Below are 22,590 nucleotides of genomic sequence, written 5' to 3' on the forward strand. Positions count from 1 at the left end.
CAACAACCCTTTTGTTCCTAAAATGTTTGCACTGCAGGAAAATCGGGATGGTTGTTAGCTAGGGAGCTGGGGAAGAAAATGGGAGGGTGGTGGTGGTGAGGAGGGGTGAGATGATGAATTAGAAAATGCTTCTAGTTCATTCTTAAAAAGATGGTGCTGATCATGGTCGAGTGGGTCTCTGCCATACTCAGAATGTTGAGTACATCTCACTACAACCTGGAAGGCCGGTGTGTGTGTGTGCGGTGTGTTACACCAGAGTGTGCAGTTTCAGCCCTGGCACGGATCAAAGGATCAGTCAACAACAGTTAACTTAATAAAGAACTGATTCTGCGGCAGGCACTGGACTAAGTGTCTTATCTTTAGCAACTTCTCACAACAACCCCCTTTCTATGAAGAAATTGAGGCAGTCTGACTCCAGAGCTCTTAATTCTAAGGTATGCATCGTCTTTGACTTTCTCTAGTAGTGCCTTTTATTTTATTATTATTTTTTAAATATTTATTTTTATTTTATTTTATTTTTTTATAAACATATGATACATTTTTATCCCCAGGGGTACAGGTCTGTGAATCGCCAGGTTTACACACTTCACAGCACTCACCATAGCACATACCCTCCCCAATGTCCATAACCCCACCCCCCTTCTCCCAACCCCCCTCCCCCCAGTAACCCTCAGTTTGTTTTGTGAGATTAAGAGTCACTTATGGGGGCACCTGGGTGGCTCAGTGGGTTAAGCCTCTGCCTTCGGCTCGGGTCATGATCTCAGGGTCCTGGGATCGAGCCCCGCATCGGGCTCTCTGCTCAGCAGTGAGCCTGCTTCCTCCTCTCTCTGCCTGCCTCTCTGCCTACTTGTGATCTCTCTCTCTCTCTCTGTCAAATAAATAATAAATAACATTAAAAAAAAAGAGTCACTTATGGTTTGTCTCCCTCCCAATCCCATCTTGTTTCATTTATTCTTCTCCTACCCCCTTAACCCTCCATGTTGCATCTAGTAGTGCCTTTTAAAGCACGCCTGCGAAGGTAGCAGAAAACTCTGAGCAGGCCAAAATACATGAAAAAGCAGTCTCAATTTTTTGGAAGACTTGCCAGTTGGCAAAGTAGAATAAGACTAATGTTTAAGGTTATTTTAGGATGCAGGCACTATTGTTATATTAATGGTTTCATCATGAATTGCATTTTCTTATTCTAATTGATGATCAAAGAAAGCCAATTAACTTCAAAGACAAAAACCATCCATGAAATGGGAAAAGCCAAAACTAAAATTCTCACACACTGTTTTTAAAAACAAACATGAGTCAGAACAGCTCTCTATGTTTATAGAATCACTTTCTGTGCACACACAGCCTCCATTTTATACAGGAGCTGGTGAATGACTAGATGGAAACCAGTTTTCAAAACAAAACTTCCTTATGTGGATGGCATTGTACGACCATGCCACGAACAGCTATTTGAAGATCTGCCCTATCTTATTTTTGGCTATAATAATTTCAAAAAAATTCAAGACAAGTTTGTATTAGTTTACTCAGTATTTATAATCTTTAGAAATTTACTTTGCCTCACATTTCTAAAAGAAAAATGAAAAATTTATTTTTGCTAAATTTAAACTATTGCACTATTTCTACTTCTCTCGTCTATTACCTTCTCCCCTTCTGGATTTAGAGTAATTGGGGCTGCCATCTCGGTCCATTTGACACTGTCCACTTTCATGATGAAGTTCTTCCTCAATTCCACTCTCAGATGATTGCCCACTCAATGTTCCTTCATTCCAACTTTTACAGTTTTCCTCTGAAGTGTGTCTCACAGACAGTGTTGATTCCGTATCTCCATCATGGTTGGTTCCATTGCAAAATTTAAGTGGTGGGTAAGGCTGTGATATGAATCCAACAAATTTCATTCCTCTCTTAGCAGCTATATTAATCTGAAAAGAGATTATAGAACAAAATGTAAAATTCATTTACATTGATTACTTCATCAGTTAGCCTATAGGCTTATTAAGGAAACCCATAAGAAGAAATAAATTGACCACTAAGCAAAGACCCATTCATACACAGAGTAATAACCTCCAATAAAGCACTCCTCCTAAGTCACTATTACCGTGACTTCTTCAAACAGAACTTCAAACAGATACGCTTTAGAAATTATGAGAACAGGAATCATGTTTTTCTTCAAAAAGTTACTATTTGGGAAGAACTAATAATTCTATAACATGATTTTTACAGACTTGTTAACAACGGTTTCTCTCATTGAGGCAATATTAAAAACTATTCCAAGAAATCTAAAAACAACACAATCCTAATGAATAAAGAAGAAACATGAATTTCACTTGATCTTAGCCAAAAGGCCGAGAAGCGATGAGAACATTAATTTAAAAGCAAAAACATACAGCATTGTTTTCTTGATGCAGGTAAAGAAAAATGTTACAAGTCTAATTCTTGACAAATGTGTTACATATAATGCGTAGGCCTGATTCGTTCTCAGGAAGCTTTCACGTATGCTTATATCTTAATGCTGTTTCTATCGGGCCAAATGCACATGATTAGATTCAATCATGTAAGTTAAAGAACAGGATTCAGGAGCACATAATATAATGAGGTGAAATAATGTGAGACCTTGAGAGTGATGATTATCTGCTAGGCACCTTTCCCTTACTCTGCTTTTGCTTCATTTCTTTGTTCTTTTTGTATCTAGTTTTTCTCCTCTGTTAAACTGGCAATTCTTTTGAGGGCTAGGACTGTATATACATATATATAATATATATATATATGTGTGTGTGTGTGTGTGTATTAATCATTTCTGTATTGTGCTGTTTTGTACCTGTGGGTGCTCTATAAGTACTTGTTAAATAAGTAAAAATGAAGAAATAACAACATCTTTTATTTGGTCACTGTTTTAAACATTTAAATTAAATGATTTCTTTAAAGACTTATTTATCTGAGAGAGAGAGAGAGAGAGAGCATGTGTGGGGAGGGGCAGAGGGAGAGGGAGAGAGAATCATCCAGCAGACTCCTTGCTGAGTGAGGAGCCTGGTGTGGGGCTTGATCTCATTGACCCTGAGATTATGACCTGAGCCAAAACCAAGAGTCAGAGACTTAACCTACTGAGTCACTCAAGCACCCCTAAATTAAATATTTTAAATGTTACCTGGGAGGGGAAAAAGACTTATGGTGGATGTTGCAAATGCAAACACCTATGGTCAGAAATGAAATAAATGAAAGGGGCCAGGAACAATTGGTGCAAAACCAGACAGCAATGCCCACAATGGTCATTCAGCATCAGCCAAAAAAGAGAATTCTGAGCAGGACAGAGGTGTGGGTGTGTGGAGCTGGGACAGAGGCCGACACTGACACAGTATCATTTATTCTTATAAATGAACATACTGAGGTTGTAACAATGCATGAAGCCTTAAAAATAACCACAAACTGTCCTTTGTATCAGATGTCCTGGGGGAGGAAGGAGAAGTGGTAAGGAGGCATGGTGCTGCAGGTGGGAAGGGGTACATTTATTGTCAGTTCTTCCTCTAGGCCTTATTAGTTCATTTGGGTGAAAAAGTGCAGAAGGCTTTTTCTATTTTCTATTACTAGGACGTTTTATCCGGAAAAGTCTGGTAACAAATAGAATATTAATGTTTTTTTTTTCCATTTTTTTAAGTTGGAAGATTGATATTTTTAAAATATTATTTTTATTTTAAAATCCCAAGAAAAAACACTCATAAACCTAATTTTAAAAATAGAGTAAATATTGATATAATGATAAAATGACTTAAAATCTAGCTATTTAACAATAAACTCTTTTTGTAAGACAGCTGTTCCAAAATAACTTTTGGCATCATCTATGGCTCTTGTCCACACATGGAGCAAATGTTCAAAGAGCTCACGTGCTATGTTTCCTGAAGCTTTTCTCTTCATGAAATAACCCCATTACTTTAATTGTTGGAAGAACAGTTACTTTCCTGTTTAAATAGATCTTTAACTGTGTCCAGGAAGTTAAATGCAAAACAAGGGCTCTGATGGTGATCTATCAAGACTAAATTAGTAGTTACATTTTTGTTTCAAAAGAAATTTTTTGGAGTGGATTTATTCCCAGAAAAATAAATTGAAATTTCCCAGAATAGTAGTAGTAAACAGTATGTGTAGGTTGTTTATAAAAATCTAGTCTCAAGGACTGTTCCTGAAAACAATACTGAATGGTGACATTATACCTAAAAGGGAACATCATTAGCAGCTATAACTGGCTGTACACGAAACTACAGACACACATGGCCATTTAAAACTTGGTGACAATAATAGAAACAGTGAACAAATTTCACAGTTGCTTACTTGAAATGCCTTAGGTTTTTGGCTGTATTCCTTTAAAAAAAAGCTAAAACCTTACAAATACGTCAGTGCAACTAAGAACAAACTTTCACTTAAAATCCCATCAATTTAGAATACTCATGAATGTATAATTTTTCTGGGTTTTAATTAATATGTATATATACTGTTCAGTTTTTATTTGAATTTCAATTAAGTTATATTATGTAGACTTTTCTAGGTCAACAGTCAATATACTTGTTCAATCTCCATAAACTGTTACATTGTATGGATGTACCATTGCCGCCTCCTTGGTTTTCCGATATTGAGAATCTGGCCCCTTATTCACTGATCACTAAACTATCTTCATATAAAAATTATTTCCCCCCTTTTCTTTCTTTTTAAAAAGAGATTTATTTATTTATTTTAGAGGGAGAGTGGGGGGCAGGGGGCGGGACCAGCGAGAGTCAGAGGGAGATGGAGAGAAGCGGACTCCCTGCTGAGAAGAGAGCCCCACTGAGGGCTCGATCCCAAGACCCTGAGATCATGACCTGAGCTAAAATCAAGAGTTGGACACAACTGACTGAGCCGCCCAGGCGCCCAAGTCTTTCCATTTTTTAGTTAATTTCTTGGATAGATTCTAATAGAAGAGGTAAAATGGGATTTATGATTTTTATCACCAGACTGATATTCAGAAACACTGTACTAATTCATTACAATACCAGTTGCAATATACAAACACTTTCTTAAAGCTCTTTCAACACTAGATTTAATATCTTCAATTTAATTTTTCAGTTAATATTGGTGAGGTATTAATACTGTTTTACTTAAAAATTATTAGTTAGGTTGACCCTTTTTCCAAGTGTCTTTCGTGTTTGCTTTTGTATTTTGCTGTCCATGGATTCTGTCTTTCCATTCAAGACTGGGTATTACTTTCATGTATTTGGATTTGTTTCCTGTAAATTCTAAATGAAGCTCCCATAGGACACATTTGTTGAGAATTCCTCCCCACCATTCTTTTTTTAAAGCTTAGTTTTCCTAGTATATAAGTTATATTTATATACTCAAACTCCTCAACCTATTTATAATTGAGTATGTCTACTCAGTATACTCTTTCATTTTCTTCTGGACTTTTTTTAGGTAAAAAAGTTACCCCTTTATCTCATTTAAAATGTGTAGAGTCTATTTTTCTACAGAACAATTATCCATTTTCTGAGCAGCACTTACTAAATGATGGTTGTACCCCAATTTTATTTCATCAGGTTTATTGCCAAACTTCTTATATGTGTGTAAATTTATTTCTGGCATTTCCATTCTGTTTCATTGGCCTGCATTGCTGTTTCCAAGTGTACAATTTGGTATGTGTGCTTCAGTATGTTTTAACCTTTGGAAGGAGAAGTCACTGACCATATTTCCTTGTTCTTTTTAAAGTAAGAAAGGAAACTGATGAAGAAGAAATACCAAGTTTTTCTCAATACCACATGGAAAAGTATATACATGTACCTTTTCTTTTTTTCTTTCTTTTTTTTTTTAAAGATTTTATTTATTTATTTGACAGACAGAGAACACAAGTAGGCAGAGAGGCAGGCAGAGAGAGAGAGAGAGAGAGAGAAGCAGGCCCTGCACTCAGCAGAGAGCCCGATGCGGGGCTCGATCCCAGGACCCCGGGATCATGACCTGAGCCTAAGGCAGAGGCCTTAACCCACTGAGCCACCCTGGCGCCCCTACATGTACCTTTTCTATCAGTTCTTTTGCTATGTCATTTGTTTGTGTCTCATCAGTTAGAGGACATTCCTCAATCACAAGTCTCGGGCATCTTTGTCCACTGGGTACTGCCAAATGCTTCGGGCTGTAACAGAGAATATATTCATGTTGGAAGTTAGTTGATTATTTTCAGCTAATATGCTCAATGTTAAAATGAGTGAGCAACTCATAAATAAGGTCAAGACTATTTTTTTCCCCTTAAGCCTAATGGTTGTTTTCTTAGGTAAAAATATTAGAAAAACAGAGTAACTTCTATTAATTTTAATTTTCTTAGTTTAAACCTCTATTAATTTGTTTTCTAATTTAATATGGAAGAAAAAAATTCACCAGTCGTTTTAATAAAAACTGTGAGAAATGGTTTCAGATCACTGTTATACCTCATTTTTGTACAGAAGCACAAGTAAGTGTCCTATTTAAGTGCAAAAAACTATCATCCTGTCTTTTTCCTTTTTTCCTTTTCTGATCTTTACCCCTTGCTTATTCTTAGTCTTGTCAGAGCACTGCTAAGTCCACTGGAAGTTATGCTAAAAGAGGAACAGTAATTTATACATAGTTTAATAGATTTGTAATTAGGATATAAGCGTTGCTACCCTGAGATAAAATAGCATGTTTATTCACTAATGCTTGAAATACCAGATGAAGTTCCATCTCATGGTGAAAGCTGGGGCCATACAAACCCTCTCAGATTTCTATAAGGTGGCAGTTACTGAGTAGCAGGGCAGTGTCCCTTAAAAGCACAACTGGAATTTTTTTTTTTAAAGATTTTATTCATTTATTTGACAGAGATCACAAGTAGGCAGAGAGGCAGGCAGAGAGAGGAGGAAGCAGGTTCCCTGCCAAGCAGAGAGCCCGATGCGGGGCTCGATCCCAGGACCTTGGGATCATGACCTGAGCCGAAAACAGAGGCTTTAAACCACTGAGCCACCCAAGCGCCCCACAACTGGAATTTTTTAAAGTCCTTTTTTGTTTGTTTGATTTTGCAATTTTCCTGGTTTTTTTTCCCTTCTATTTTCATTTTTTCCCCCTCTATTTCATTTTTCTTTCCTTGCTTAGCCCTTTCCTAGTTAAAGTGATCAATTACTAGGCCAGCACTAAAAAGAGAAAACAGTGTTTACCCTGGTCTTTGAGATGGCTTGATATAGTGCCAGCGTTGTGTAAAAAAAAAAAAAAAATTGATATGTTATTGATATGTTATTGGTTATTTTCATTCTTCATTGGAAAGGGCAACTCTATTTTGAAAACTATCAAACTTACAAGCGAGGCTGACAAAAATGGTTGCAGTATTGTTTGGGAAAACAGCTATTAAAAAAAAGTTTAAAAATGGTTTTTACATCCTACTTTTTTTTTGGAAAAAGCTGGTAAGTCTATCTGATTTGTGAGAACTTGGCAGGTAGGTCTTTCTGCTGTGAAAGTTTTAAAAGGGAGAGAGGGTTTCTGTCGCCACTATAAATAAAATACTATAGGACAGTTAAAAAAAAACAACGCTCAGTGAAAGTGGCCTTCCTTGGTCCAGTCAGCTCTTTCAGTCCGGTGACACGACCTGTAGCTGACGGTAGCTCTGCTGAAGGTTCTAGGAGCTTTTTGAGTCTATTTTCCTTTTCCTTTGTTCACCGACATCCTCAGGTAGGATCCATTTTCTGCAAAGCGCTAAAATCAATGAGGAGCTTTAAAAGGAAGGAGGTGTAAGTTTCCTTCTCTCAGTCCAGGTTGAATTACTGGAAAATGTGCTCTAAACCAACCTCCCTAATTATCCTTTAATCCTCATCACTACATTCAAACTTCCTTTTCTTGTAGCTGAAGAAACTGTCTCAACAGCTCCTCGTCTGTGTCCTTGAGCCCTAGGCTTACCTTGATTTCCAGCGCAACAGCACCACTCTGTACATGTAACTTGCCGGTAGGTGTTTCCTCTGCCCCACAGGTTGTATCACAGGATGAATGGCTCCAACAATGTATCCTTTAAGATAGTAGTCTTCCACTTTTGTTACTATATCTGGAATTGAATTTATCTTGATGACTTCTGGGTTCGGCGAAGCTGAAATAGCAAATGCAATGAGAAATTTGCACATTTATAAAATATTATTTTATAAAACATTATTTCTATCTATGTGTGATAATCCTAATGAATAGGAAGCATATTCATATGATTTAATCTCAAATAAAGTTACACTAATATGTATTATATCTAAATTAATTGTGGAAAAAAGCAAAAGTAACCTTCTAAGGTGGTAGATATGTAATATTACCAATATGTTTTAAAGTAGAGTTGCCTTATACATATTTTTCAATTAAGGTAGCTTTATTCTTTGGGATTTCCTTTGAGTGACTGTATTCCATTAATAGATACTGAAGACATACATAAGAGAAACAATATTAAGTTGAAGAGCTAATTGTTTTTACAATTCTGAACAGGATAAGATGCATATTTATTTATTTATTTATTTGTTTTTAAATTAAATTAAACTTAAAAAAATATTTTATTTATTTATTTATTTAACAGAGAGAGAGCAAGCAAGAGAGCACAAGCAGAGGGAGCAGCAGCGGGAAAGGGAGAAGCAGGCTCTCCACTGAGCAGGGAGCCCAATATGGGACTTGATCCCAGGACCGTGACCTGAGCCGAAGGCAGATGCTTAACAACTGAGCTACCCACGTGCCCCCGATGCATAATTTTTTAATATAAAATTAATACAAATCTAAAAATTACAAGTGGATGTAATGATATTTGTTAAGCAGAGGTCGTCAAGTGCTTTCTTATTTCTATCACGTGTAACACCCCGTGTTCATTTCCAGCAAGTGCCCTCCTTAATGCCCATCACCCATTTAGCACACCCTACCTTCCTCCCCTCCAGCAAGCCTCAGTTTGTTCTCTTACCTGTAAAGTCTCTTACGGTTTGCCTTCCTCTCTGTTTTTAAACTTATTTTATTTTTACTTCCCTTCTCCTGTGTTCATCCTGTTTTTTTTTTTTTTTTAAGATTTTATTTATTTATTTGACGGACAGAGGTCACAAGTAGGCAGAAAGGCAGGCAGAGAGAGAGAGGGAAGCAGGCTATCTGCCGAGCAGAGAGCCCGATGTGGGGCTCGATCCCAGGACCCTGGGATCATGACCTGAGCCCAAGGCAGAGGCTTTAACCCACTGAGCCACCCAGGCACCCCTCTTGTTTTGTTTCTTAAATTCCACATGAGTGAAATCATATGATACTTGTCTTTCTCTGACTTACTTCACTTAGAAGAATACTGATTTCAATACTTATATAAATGCTTGAGGAAAGGAATTGAAAAGTAAAGGAAACCAGAAAGTCTTTTTTCCCCGAGAGAGGGGGAGAGAGAAAAAGAATTGGGGGAGGGGCAGAGGGAGAGAGAAGCTTGCGCAGTCCCACACCAGCACAGAGCCTGACATGGGGCTTAACCACACAACCCTGAGATCATGACCCTTGGTGAAATCAAGAGTTGGACCCTTGGGGCACCTGGTTGGCTCAGGCAGTTAAGCGTCCGCCTTTGGCTCAAGTCATGATCTCAGGGTCCTGGGATTAGGCTCCTTGCTCAGCAGGAGCCTGCTTTGCCCTCTGCCTTCCACTCTCCCTGCTTATGTGCTCTCTCTGGCAAATAAAACTAAAAAAAAAAAAGAGTTGGATGCTTAACTGATTGAGCACCCGGGTGCCCCAGACGTTCTTTTTTAATAAGTAAAATTCCTAAATGTAGAGGAACTTTAAATGCAAAATTGATACGCAGTTGAATTATCTCTTTGAAGCAGGGCAGATCTGTAGAAACTACAGAGCAGTATGTTGTGTACAGTTTTTAGCAAAAGGAAAAGGGTGTGTTATTTGGGAAAATGTTCTTCATGTTCAGGCAGAATTAATTTAAAAAACAATTTTATTTTCTGTAACAATATTCCTCATTTTCTGGAAAACAATCAAGAATTTGTATCTAGAAATAGACCTGCAATTTGATTCTCTTGAGTAAAAAAACATATGAAATTAATTCCAGGTATAGGCAATGCTGGCTGTTGGCCTTCTGTCAGTTTGGTCAGCGGAGTCCAGCAAAAAACTGCTGCTAATTGCCTGAACACAGGAAGGAGGTTAAGAGGCAGACAAAGAAGAAGGGTCAGAGGAAATCCCCACCTCCCCTAACACTAATATCCACGTGATGGAACAGAACCTCCAACACTGGGTATTCCTGCCAACTTCCCAAAAGAAAATAAAACACTCAATAGGAAAGTTAAATAAACCAAGACAGATCCGTTTCCTCAAATTCTGATCCTCCTTTGGATTTACACGATTCTATTTACAATATATTTTCTTTATCGTTATGTATAGGAACGAAAACACAGAGAATCATCTTGGACTTTGAAGGAACAGATGGGTTTCATGGCAAAAACGGCCCTGTCCTGCGTGGTTGTGAGGCGATCACTCTGCCATTCATATGGTTTTACTCTTTAACGACCAATCCTGATTTCCAAACAAAGAAAAGGACAAACTATAAAACAGAATAAACTGTTAAGACTAAGGAATGAAACATAACCTAAACTTATTTTTAGAATTGCATACCAATTCCACAACATTTTAAAGAAATGCAATCTTTTAATAGATCTTGTTGCTTACTGTCCAAAGTGGAAATGCTTTAGCATGATACCAAAGAATCTTCATGGTCTGGCCTCTTTCTTCTCATTCAGCCTTCCCTCTTGTCACCGGTTTTCTGGTGCGTCTTGCTGGGCGGGCGTGTACTACTGCACTTCCTGAACCTTGCACACTGTCTCACGCCGCCAGGCTTTGATTTCCCTTCCTGCTCCCTGCGCCTGGTGAATCACCTCTTCCCCTGTGCTGTGGTTCTGCTAGTTCCCTTTCAGACTTGATGAGAGTTACTTGTTTTTATGTTTGTCTCTTCTTCAGGGCAAGGAACCTACCTTATGACTCTTTCTGTGCCCAGTGTTTTCCTTAGGTTATTACATTAAGTTGGAAATTCTGTTCATAAGGGGAACTAGGAGGTGAAATTTTTGCATAAAGGAGGGAAAGCCATCAATGTTAGCTAATGGAAACCAAAAAAGTTATCTATTAAGTTCAGGAACAAAAGTACCATTTCTCTAGGACTTGTTGGAGGGAGACACCACAGGGAATGAACACATGGGCAGTGTTGTGGAATTGCTACTCTTTTGATTGTAAAAGTGAAGGTGGTAAAGATCCTGGTGAGAATCTAACCAGGGAGAGTTCAAGGTCATATTCACTTCAGTCGGCTCTAACTTCAGGCCCCATTTTATGTTCCTTACATTAGTAATATTGCGATGAGAAAACCACATAGAAAAGGAGGTTAAAAAGGAATGAGAGGTGGAGCCACATCGGGTGTAACTAGCTCCATCTTGGAGTGAAAACTGGAGAAATTTGTCAAAGGGCCACATCCCATACACAGAATGAGGCTGTAGGCTTGGAGAGCTTCTCCATCCTGCTGCTTTTGCTTCCCTTGCTGCTGTGCTTGGAGTCATGTTTGGTCCCACGTTGTCTCACCTAGTCTACTCTCGTGCCACAAGTTGGAATGAAACCCCAGAAACCAAGAACTGAGGATTGGGAAAAGTCTGCTTTCCCCGAGCAATTCAGGCAACCCTCGCTCTGCTTGTTCTCTGTGAAATTGCCCCCATCCCAGGGAATGGAGGGCTGCAGCAGCTGATATATAAGAGGTACTTACTGAGTTCAAAAGGCACTTAAGTTGTTAGTAAATATAGAATATTTGAAAATACTTCAACGATTCTGTATTTTACCAGGTGCTCAGCAGTTCATAATAATTAACATTATTTATTTTAGTTCCATAATGCCACCTTCATCATTAAAGATTATATGGTATCTGCTTATAATCTTTATCTGCATATAATGTGTATGTACTTAATGCCGCTAACTGTACACGTAAAAATGGTGAAGAAGCAGCGCCTGGGTGGCTCAGTTGTTAGCCTCTGCCTTCAGCTCAGGTCACCATCTCAGGGTCCTAGGATCGAGCCCTGCATCGGCTGTCTGCTCAGGAGGGAGCCTGCTTCCCTCTCTCTCTCTGCCTACTTGTGATCTTTCTCTCTGTTAAATAAATATATAAAATTTTTAAAAAAATGGTGAAGATGGTAAACTTTATATTTTCCCACAATAAAAAAGGTTGTATGTCAAAGAAAATATATATCCTATATGTACATATTAAAATCTACTTTCTCCTTCTGAATTTGATGACCTTAGATACTTTATATAAGTAGAATCATACATTACAGTTGACCCTTGAACAACGTGGGGTTTGGGACATCAGCCCCCATGCAGACAAAAATCTGCAGATAACTTTTGACTCCCTGAAAACTTAACTACTAATGGCCTCCTGTCAACTGGAAGCAACATAGTCGGTTAACACGTTGTATTAGGTACTGTCTCCTTACAATAAAGTGAGCTGGGGAAAAGAAAATGTTATGAAGAAAATCTTCAGGAAGAGAAAGACATTTACAGTACTGTACTGTATTCATAAAAAAACCTGCATGTAAGTGAACCTGTGTAGTTCAAACCTGTATTGTTCGTAGGTCAACTTATTTTGTCTTTTTGTGACTGGCTTATTTCACTTAATATAACGGCACATGGTTCATCCATGTTGTAGCATGTGACAGGATTTCTTTTCAAGACTGAAGAAGATTCCATTGTATCTATATACCACATTTTGTTTATCCATTCATACATCAGTGGACGTTTGAGTTGATTCTACTTGCCTATTGTGAATACTGCTGCTATGAAGGGTGATGTGCTGATATCTGTATGAGATCCTGCTTTTGGTTCTTTCGGATATATACCCACAAGTGTGATTGTTGAATTATATGGTTAATTCCATTTTTAATTATTTGAGGAATGGCCATATTGTTTTCGATAGTAGTCGCATGATTTTACATTCCTGTCAACATGATTTTACATTCCTGTCAACGGTGTATATAAAGTATCTAAGGTCATCAAATTCAGAAGGAGAAAGTAGATTTTAATATGTACATATAGGATATATATTTTCTTTGACATAGAACCTTTTTTATTGTGGGAAAATATAAAGTTTACCATCTAATTTCTTTACATCCTTGTCAACACTTGTTTTTAGTACATTTTTTTTTTAATAGTAGCCATCCTAATGGGTATGGGGTGATATTTCATTGTAGTTTTGATTTGCATTTCCCTAATGATTAGTGATGTTGAACATTATATGCTCCTTGGTCATTTGTGTATCATTTTTGGAGAAATGCCTATTCAAGCCCTTTGCCCATTTTTAACTTGGGTTATTTTTGTTGTTAAGTTGTAGGAGTTCTTTATATATTCTGGATATAATATTTACTCCCATTTCATAGGTTGACTTTCTACTCTGTTGATTGTGCCCTTTGATGTACAGAAGTTTTTAAGTTTGTTATAGTCCCATTACCTATTTTTGCTTTTGTTGCCTCTGCTTTTGGCATTATATCTGAAAAATCTTTGCCAAATCCAATGTCATGAAGGTTCTCCCATATATTTTCTTCTAGGAGTTTTATAGCTTTAGGTATTACATTTAGGTCAAAGTTTTTTTTTTTTTTAAAGTATAATAGCACTAGTTTATTGGTTTAAAAAGGTGTTGTTTTTTAAGATTTTATTTATTTATTTGACAGAGAGAGATATCACAAGCAGGCAAAGAGGCAGGCAGAGAGAGAGGGGGAAGCAGGCTCCCTGCTGAGCAGAAAGCCTGATACTGGGCTCGATCCCAGGGCCCTGAGATCACGACCTCAGCCGAAGGCAGAGGCTTAACCCACTGAGCCACCCAGGCACCCCGTTAAAAAGGTGTTTTATTACTTCTTCCTCAAAATGATGACAGATAAATAAAAAAAAAACTTTGATGCTTTCCCATTGGTTTTAATGATGACCTTAATGAGGTAGGCTGCAAAATGAAAACTTAAAAATTCATGAAAGTATAAGAAATTTTGAAGTTTATGAGAAATACTATTTACCTGACAAAAGTGAAACACAGATGTATGTAGATTACAGATGATAACTTAAAAATACATGAGTAGAGATGAGCATTTCATTTTTATGAAAGTGTGTCTTCATAAATTATAAAATTCAATACAAGAGTAAGGGATATGCCTTGGCTTGAAAATCTGTCCTGGCATTAACTACTACTGTTGGCAGGTGATAATGACAGTGGATATCATTACCTGTGTGAAGTTGGGTTGTTTTCCCATATGGCATGACTAAACAGAGTGCTTGAGGTTTCAGTCAACACACCATTTAAGGATCACTTGAACTACAACTGTGAGTCCTAGTTCCCTGTTTCTTGCCTGAAAACTGCCATTGGTAGCTTCTGGCAATATCAAGGAAGCCCCAGTGGCAAACCTGTAGAATGGGTGTCAGGTGCTTCAGAGAGAAGCCCAACAGTCTTTTAAGAAATGTGGCATTTCTAATGCTCCTGACAGCCCAGAGGAAAAAATTATATGGAAAAAAGGGGACACATAGGCTCTGAGTTTGAAAATGATTTGGAAGAATTGGGGCTTGAGTGTAATTAAAGATGTTTCAGGGATATTTTTATTGCACTTAGTTTTCCTTTTTCTATGTATGTAGGAGAGAGGTGGAAGGAATAATTAATGTTTAAAAATGTCTGAAAGATGTTTTATCATTGGCAAAAATTAACTAAGTGAGAAAGTAGTAAGTCATAGTTTAATTCATACATTTTTTTCTCCCTTAGCAGTACATAAAGTAATAATGTGTTTTACAATCAACAATGTTTTGGAGTCAATGAAAAATGATAATTAAATACAAAGAAGTGTTGCAAATACATTGGCTAAGAGAATGAGGATTTGAAGAACTCTTGGTTGGGTGCTATAAATGTTAAAAAAAAAATCTGAACAGGGATAAATTCTTAGTTCTTTTCATAGCTCAAAACACAGAATGAGAAAAATCTGATTTAATACATGTTCATTTGGTGGGGGAAGGAGGAAACCCTAGAGACTTCAGCTGACCACAGATTAATTTTAAGTTAGCAGTTAGGGGTGCCTGGGTGGCTCAGCCAGTTAAGCATCTGCTTTCAGCTCAGGACATGATCTCAGGTTCCTGGTATCAAACCCCACATCGGGATCCTTGCTCAGTGGCGAGTCTGCTTCTCTCTCTGGCCCTTCCCCCTCTTATACTGCCACTCTCTCTCTCTGTCTCTCTCTCAAATAAATAAATAAAATCTTAAAAAAACAAGTTAGCAGTTAATCTAATGTGATTATGGTCATCTGAAAGAAAATTGCCTCCACAGGAAGCTGGCTCACTGAATTCTGTGCTCAGTATAGCAACACTGGAATACTTCGTTTGTTTTCCTTCCCCTACACATTTATCACCATCTAAATAATAATCAGAATATACTAGTGTATTCACCTGGTTATCTTTTTCTAAAGATTGATTTATTTGAGAGAGAGGGAGTGGGTACCTGTGCGCACATGCCCATGCGGGTCGGGGGAGGGGCAGGGGAGCGAATCTTCAAGCAGACTCCCCGCTGAGTGTGGAGCCCAAACTGGGACTTGATACTTTGACCCATGAGATCATGATTGAGCCTAAATCAAGAGTTGGAGGCCCACCTGACTGTGCCCCCCAGGTGCCCGTCACCCCGTTATCTTATTTAGGGTCTGCCTCCCTCACCACACTGAAAGCTCTATGAAGGCAGGGGGATAGTCACACTTTGTTCACCACGACTTCTTTATACCTGGAACAGTGCCTACCACACTGACGCTCAGTTAATATTTGTTGAATTAATAAGTGGATTATGTTCAATTTAAGGGCCAAATCAGATGCAGTTTCAAGCTGGAGTACATTAAAAAAAGGTGTTCAGGATAGTGAGGGGTCTGAAGGCCCTTACAGGTGTTCCACAATTTATGTGTCAAGGAAGGGAGGACCCAGGATGCCATCTGGATGTATGTGAAGGGCTGTCCCACAGAAGCAGCAGGCTGGTGTGGCACTGGCTGAACGGTGGAGGGGACAGCCACCTGGACGAGTATTCACCCCAGCTGCAGCTGGCTGGGAAGCACAGCATGAGTCTGACACACTCAGGTCTTTAAGTGTAGGTTCGGGCCTCGCAAGGATCACCCGCTTTTCCATGAGAGGCCTGGAGCCTTCAGCTCCCCTTACTACCAGGCGTGTTTGGACTGAGGTGGTGTATCCCAAACTTAGGTCACTGAGCACACATTCACAAATTTTGTCATATCTGAGTACCATTGGATTTCCATATTCTTAAATTTCCTCTTTTAATTTTCTTTTCTTTTTTGTTTTTTAAAGTGTGGAGCCCAGTGCGGGGGCCTGAACCCACGACCGTGAGATCAAAACCTGAGCTGAGAACAAGAGTCAGATGCTTAACTGACTGAGTCACACAGATGCCTCTTACTTTTCATTTAAAGTTCCATTTATTTCAAAAGGAATCTATATTTCTCATATGACCATAAAAGCAGAATCACTTACCATAAGTAGAAAGCTGTCATACAAATGAATACAATGAAAATACTAGATTCTAGCCAGATACTGATCTCTACCAAAGATTCTGAACCATACCTCTGTTCTCTCTTTGTTGAAAAGGAAAATTAGCCATTAGAGAGGTGTTAAAGATACATTAATTCCAAACTGATTGGAAGGGCTAAAGAGAATTGAAAAGGGCACAACTATGAGACTCAGCGTTATTTAACTCTGCCTGTGTGTACAACTTGAAAGCATCTCATGTCCAGTGCCAAGTGATTTGGTCGAGGCTCAGAGACCCACTAAGGAGGAGCAAGGACACAATGACAGTAACAAGGAGACAGATGACATCAGAGGGATAAAATGAATTATAAAACTAGATAAAAGAACTATAAAAACTTTACAGTTTAGGGTCACTTAATGGGCTTTCTATACTTCGTTGTCCCAAACTGATCATGAAAATGAACTCATTCCCTCCATTCTCTTGTTTCAGAATATGGTTTTCAAAGGCAGAGTTATGTAACATGTTAAAAACTATCACCAAGAAGATAGTTATAACAGAATAACATTGGTGCTTAAGGGGGTTCCTGTTCAGGTGGAGAATGTATTTCTAAGGAACACCTCGTTCTCTGGTGATGTCAACGGAATAAGTCCAGCTTTCCAGGTCAACTCCACACCCTCTTGTACTCTCACTAAAGTAAGGTTATTGTCTTGAGTCTCAAAGCAAAAGAAATGTTAATGCTCTAAACACACACACACACACACACACACACACACACACAGCGGTTTTCGGAGGAATTACAAACTGAGAAATCTAGAAAAGTTAGAGAGGGAGAAAAAAATTATACAACTATATCTTAACATAAGTTTATGTAAAGATCATGTTTCTTTGGGCTCAGTGCCTTATAGTCAGTATTGAACTGCCTCAAGTGTGTGTGTTCTTCTATCTGCAGCTCTGTGCCTTTTGTTTGTTTGTTTTTAAGATTTTATTTACTTATTTGACACAGAGAGAGATCACAAATAAGCAGAGAGGCAGGCAGAGAGAGAGGGGGAAGCAGGCTCCCTGCAGAGCAGAAAGCCCGATGTGGGGCTCCATCCCAGGACCCTGGGATCATGGCCTGAGCTGAAGGCAGAGGCTTTAAACCCCTGAGCCACCCAGGTGCCCAGGTCTGTGCCTTTCGATAAGCAGCCCTCAGCACAGACATGACAGTTACGGTAAGTGCTTAAGAATACTTACTAAAAGACCAACAAATGAAAAAATTAGGTGTAACATATTCAATGAACAGAGCTCCAGGGTTCTCATGGAGCATGGGTTTAGAAAATAGACTCTAGAACCTGGATGCGAATTTTAGTTCTGACACTTATTAGCCTGGAAAGTGAGATTGAGAATAGGATCTGCAAAGTGAGAATGAGAATAGGATCTACCCCTCCCTTCCCCCACCCAAAATAGGATCTACCCTATAGGATTGTCAGAAGGATTAAATTAGTTAATATTTGTTCCTAGAAAGTAGCTGGCGTGCAGTATGTGCCATACAATGGTTGCCTGCTTTGTTAAATAAATAAGGTCCTTTCCTCCAGAAAGAGAGGCAATGCAGTATTTTCCTCAGGGTGTTAGGCTCTTGAAGCAAATCACCTGGGTTCAAATCATGATTATGCCATTTACTAGATCTGAAATGAGTTACTTTGCCTCTCTGAGACAAGGATAAGTAACTGTAGTACTTCATAGATTGTTCAATAGTAACGTGAGCCCAGTGCCTGGCACAGAGTAAACACTCAGACACCAGGGCTGTGTTTGTCTCTTGGTGGTCCAGTTCAGGAAAGAGAACTTCCAGTGAAGGTGTCTTCAAGGATGTCATTGTTGGTTTAAATATCTCCAGAAAGGGGACGTCTGGGTGGCTCAGTGGGTTAAAGCCTCTGCCTTCGGCTCAGGTCATGATCCCAGGGTCCTGGGATCAAGCCCCGCATCGGGTTCTCTGCTCAGTGGGGAGCCTGCGTCCTCCTCTCTCTCTCTCTGCCTGCCACTCTGCCTACGTGTGATCTCTGTCTGTCAAATAAATAAATAAAATCTTAAAAAAAAAAGACACTTAAAAAATTTCCAGAAAGAAGATCACTGTAGAGATTTGGATTTATTCCAAAAACACGGACTGCTTCCCATCCTGTAGAATTCTAGAGGTCTCTAACTCACACTCTAGATCAGAGGTCCTTATGCATGCTCTAGATCTCGTGTCCCAACTCACCCTGTGGATTAGGTGCTCTGAAGCTCACAGTCCAGATCAGGGCTTCCTAACTCACTGACTTAGTACACCGAGTCCCAGTAAGGACACTTAAGTGTCCAGTAAGGCAGCTGAAGGCACCAGGCTGTTAAAATGAAGAAAGGACCTGTTCTGGAGGGGGCTGTGGGACCTAGAAAAGACTCAGAACCTCATCCAAAGAGAGTAGTAGGTTCAGCTAAGGGCTGCCATATAAGCATGTGGGCCCAGTTGTTATTGGATCTTCTAATTTTTAAGAAGAACCCCAAATCCAGATTCTTTTTATTTATTTATTTATTTATTTGACAGAGAGATCACAAGCAGGCAGAGAGAGAGGAGGAAGCAGGCTCCCCGCTGAGCAGAGAGCCCGATTCGGGGCTCGATCCCAGGACCCTGAGATCATGACCTGAGCCGAAGGCAGCGGCTTAACCCACTGAGCCACCCAGGCGGCCCCCAAATCCAGATTCTTATGTAATATTTGCACATTTAAAAAAAAAAAGATAGTTAATTCAAATATTTTAATACTGTGCACACCAGGTGAGACCTGTCTGAAGGCTGAATATGGCCCATTATCTCCTTGGTTTGCAACTTCTGCTGTGGGTCACACCAGGAACTCTGCTGACTAGAGCCTGCTCAGGTCCAGGCCGGGCCACCTAGATCACAATAGACAGTGTCCAGCATCCTAGGACACAGAAAAAGTGATCCAATTCTTCATTAATGGGAAGAGGAGAAGGATGGTGATAGAAGGGCTGGGGTTCACTCTTTTAACAAATTGTCCTCCTTATCTGACATTGGGACTTGCTTTAAACATCATTCAAGAAAAGTAAAGCCAGGAGCATAGAGAGGAAAAATAAATCCAGGAATTTTTATGAGGACTTCCCTTCATGTAAGTCCCTTTGATTCTTACTTGTGCCGAGAAGAGACTGAAAGCCTGACTGAGCTGAGAGGTGTGAGGAAGGGGAGAGTTGTGCGCAGAGAGGAATTTTCATCAGTGCTGACCAGAGTGAGTACTTCCCCTCCACAACATGCTCGGTGTTTGAGGCCAAGCCTTTGATCTGATGTCTTTATACTGGGGCAGTAATATCAGAGGGTCAATTTGTTGTTGTTTATTTTTCTAATTACTTTTTTTTCAAGATTTATTTTTTAAATTTTTAAAAAAGATTTTATTTATTTATTTGACAGACAAAGATCACAAGTAGGCAGAGAGGCAGGCAGAAGGAGAGGAGGAAGCAGGCTCCCCACTGAGCAGAGAGCCCGATGTGGGGCTCAATCCCAGGACACTGGGATCATGACTTGAGCCGAAGGCAGAGGCTTCCCACTGAGCCACCCAGGCGCCCCTAAGGCTTTGTTTTTAAGTAATCTCTATACCCAATGTGGGGCTTGAACTCATAACCCTGAGTTCAAGGTCACATGCTCTACTGACTGAGCCAGCCAGGCACCCCTTGGCTCTATTACTTTTGATACCAGGAAATTCAGGGGGAGGTGGTAGTTGTTTTGGCTAGAATTTGAACAGCACAGGCGGTGAGCAGCAGCTGCAAGCCATCCGTCTTCCTCCTCCTAGCTCTGCAGCCACCTTCCGTTCTTTCTCAGCTCTTTGGGAGAAGGAACAAATGGTGCTGTTCACAGCATTATTGGGTGTGGTTGGTTACTGTGAAATTGATGCTGCATTCTTTGTAAATGCTTTATTATACCTTAAAGACTATTGTGGATTACTGATGAAAGAAAATATTTTGTAATTGCTTTGAAAACTGTATAAATGCAAAGTGGATTTCTATGATTAAAATTGAAACACACTGAAAGTCAAGCAACATTTCAACATTTGTCTTCATAGTTTCTAAAATAAAATATCAATAGACTTTTTTATGCTCATTTGCTTAAAAGCTTCTTAGGCAAAGATCACATTTTAGAAACAGAAAGATTTACCTTCCAGTATAAAGCTAAGAACTTGCTCAATGCCAAAAGCTTTGCTCTGATGACATAACTCTATGAAAACTGTCCAAGACATATATATGTTCTTTCCACCAGTTTACTTCTGAAGACTGGTATGTGTTTTTGAAATATTTATGAAACATTATTTCCTCAGATAAACATACAATGTACAAACACTGGCAAGTAATTTCGCCATATTTTCAAAAGGGAATAGACTGTCAATCTCCATATATATTTAGGAATTATAGTAAAAAATAATAGGTAACATATACCAAATGCCTATTTTGTGCCAGGCCCTATGTGAAATGCTTTACATGCCTAATCTTAATTAACCCTTACAAAACTCCATCAGGTAGATACTATCATTATTCTCAGATAAGGAAACCCAGGAAGAGGGAGATCTAGTAACTTGTCCAAATTGCTAGTAAGTGGTGAGGCTGCGATTAAACCAGACAAGATTACTCCACAGCCATACACTTCAGTGCCTATAAGAAAGTAAAACTCCATTGATTTGGGTCATGTTAAGAATTTGTGAAAGTTCAGACATGAGTTAGGCTAAAGCTTTTGGACTATAATAAATTGTTAAGCAATTTCACATATGGATATTAAAAGGAATATTTGGTTTACTCTACTTATCAAAATGCTTAAAATTATTTAGCAATATGAACTGCTAGATGAACAATATCCAAGTTATGTAATCTTTTATGTTTCCATGGAAGCTGCCATTTTTATAGTCACTCATTAGTATATTTAATTGAAGTAATGTAACTGTAGTTTTAAATATGCTAAAACTCTATTGAACTACGGGTTCATTACTATAGACAGATAAATGAAAGATCAAATTATGACCATTTCAGACTCGTGCAGCTTTCTGTTTCACTGCTGCCTCCTTCCTGAGCTTCTCTCCATCCATTCTGTTTTATCTGTGGTTCCCGGACAGACCATGAAATTTTCTCTCGTTTCTGAGTTTGTATATCTTGTCTTTCAGCCTTATTTGCTTTACCTATACTTCCTACTTAGCCTTTTTTTTTTTTTTAATCTTTTACAGATTTTTGGGTAGGGGTAGAAATGTCACTGACATACAAAAATAAAATAAAACATAAACACTGACAGGACGTGGGTAACCACCATCCGTTCAAAAATCAGAACATGGCGGGCACTCCAGAAGCTTTCCATTTTGCCCTTTCCAATCACAATCCCCCTCTCCCACTCTGGGCTATCTTGGATTTTATGGCCATCATTTCCTTTCTCTTCTTTCTAGTCTACTATCCAAGAATGCAGCCTTAAACACCATAGTTCAGTTTTGTCCATTTTTGTTTTATATAAATGGAATCATGTGGCATATCCTTCTGCATCTATCTTCTTCTTTTTTAAAGATTTTTAATTTTTATTATTTTTTTTTTAAAGTAATCTCTACACCTAGTATGGGGCTTGAACTCACAACTCCGAGATCAAGAGTCGCACACTGTATTCACTGAGCCAGCCAGGTGCCCCCAGTGTCTGTCTTCCTTCACTCAGCATTATGCCTGTGAGATTTGTCTTGTGTAGGTTGCATAGTTTTAGTTCATTCATTTTCACTGCAGTACAGTCCAGGTTGGCAAAGTACTGCCTATGGCTTATTTCATAACATAAGGTATGTTGGTACTACAATGGCAGAGCTGAGTAATTGTGATGGACACCACGTGGCTCACAAAGACTAAAATAATTACTGTGTAGCCCCTCACAGAAAGAGTTTGCTGACTTTGCAGTATAGTGTTCCATTGTGTGAGTATACCACAACTGATTTTTCTAATCTCTTATTCTTGGATTTCTGTGTTGTTCATTCTTTTGGGCTATTATAAATTACACTTCCCTGAACACTCTTGTATGTGCCTCACAGTACGCATGCGCACATGTCTGTATTTGGTGTATCTTCAGCTAACCAGGTAAT

At 38.9% G+C, this 22,590-nt stretch overlaps 1 protein-coding gene across 4 annotated transcripts in view; it reads right to left on the bottom strand.

The window, feature by feature from the left end:
• The window catches only part of RFTN2 (raftlin family member 2), a 70,084-nt gene that overhangs the window by 41,883 nt on the left and 5,611 nt on the right, over positions 1-22,590 (bottom strand). For 3 of the 4 annotated variants that reach the window (XM_047720672.1, XM_047720670.1, XM_047720673.1), the window contains exons 2-4: positions 7,900-8,083; positions 6,022-6,136; positions 1,637-1,916 (exon numbers count right to left, since the gene is read on the bottom strand). In XM_047720672.1, the coding sequence (XP_047576628.1) occupies positions 1,637-1,916; positions 6,022-6,136; positions 7,900-8,083 (579 nt within the window). Of the gene's footprint in view, positions 1-1,636; positions 1,917-6,021; positions 6,137-7,899; positions 8,084-10,647; positions 10,793-22,590 lie in introns of those variants that run through there. The other variant, XM_047720674.1, reaches the window with a different exon arrangement.

The sequence above is a fragment of the Lutra lutra genome, chromosome 3 (genome assembly GCF_902655055.1).
Source record: "Lutra lutra chromosome 3, mLutLut1.2, whole genome shotgun sequence".
In the NCBI taxonomy this organism is placed as follows: Eukaryota; Metazoa; Chordata; class Mammalia; order Carnivora; family Mustelidae; genus Lutra; species Lutra lutra.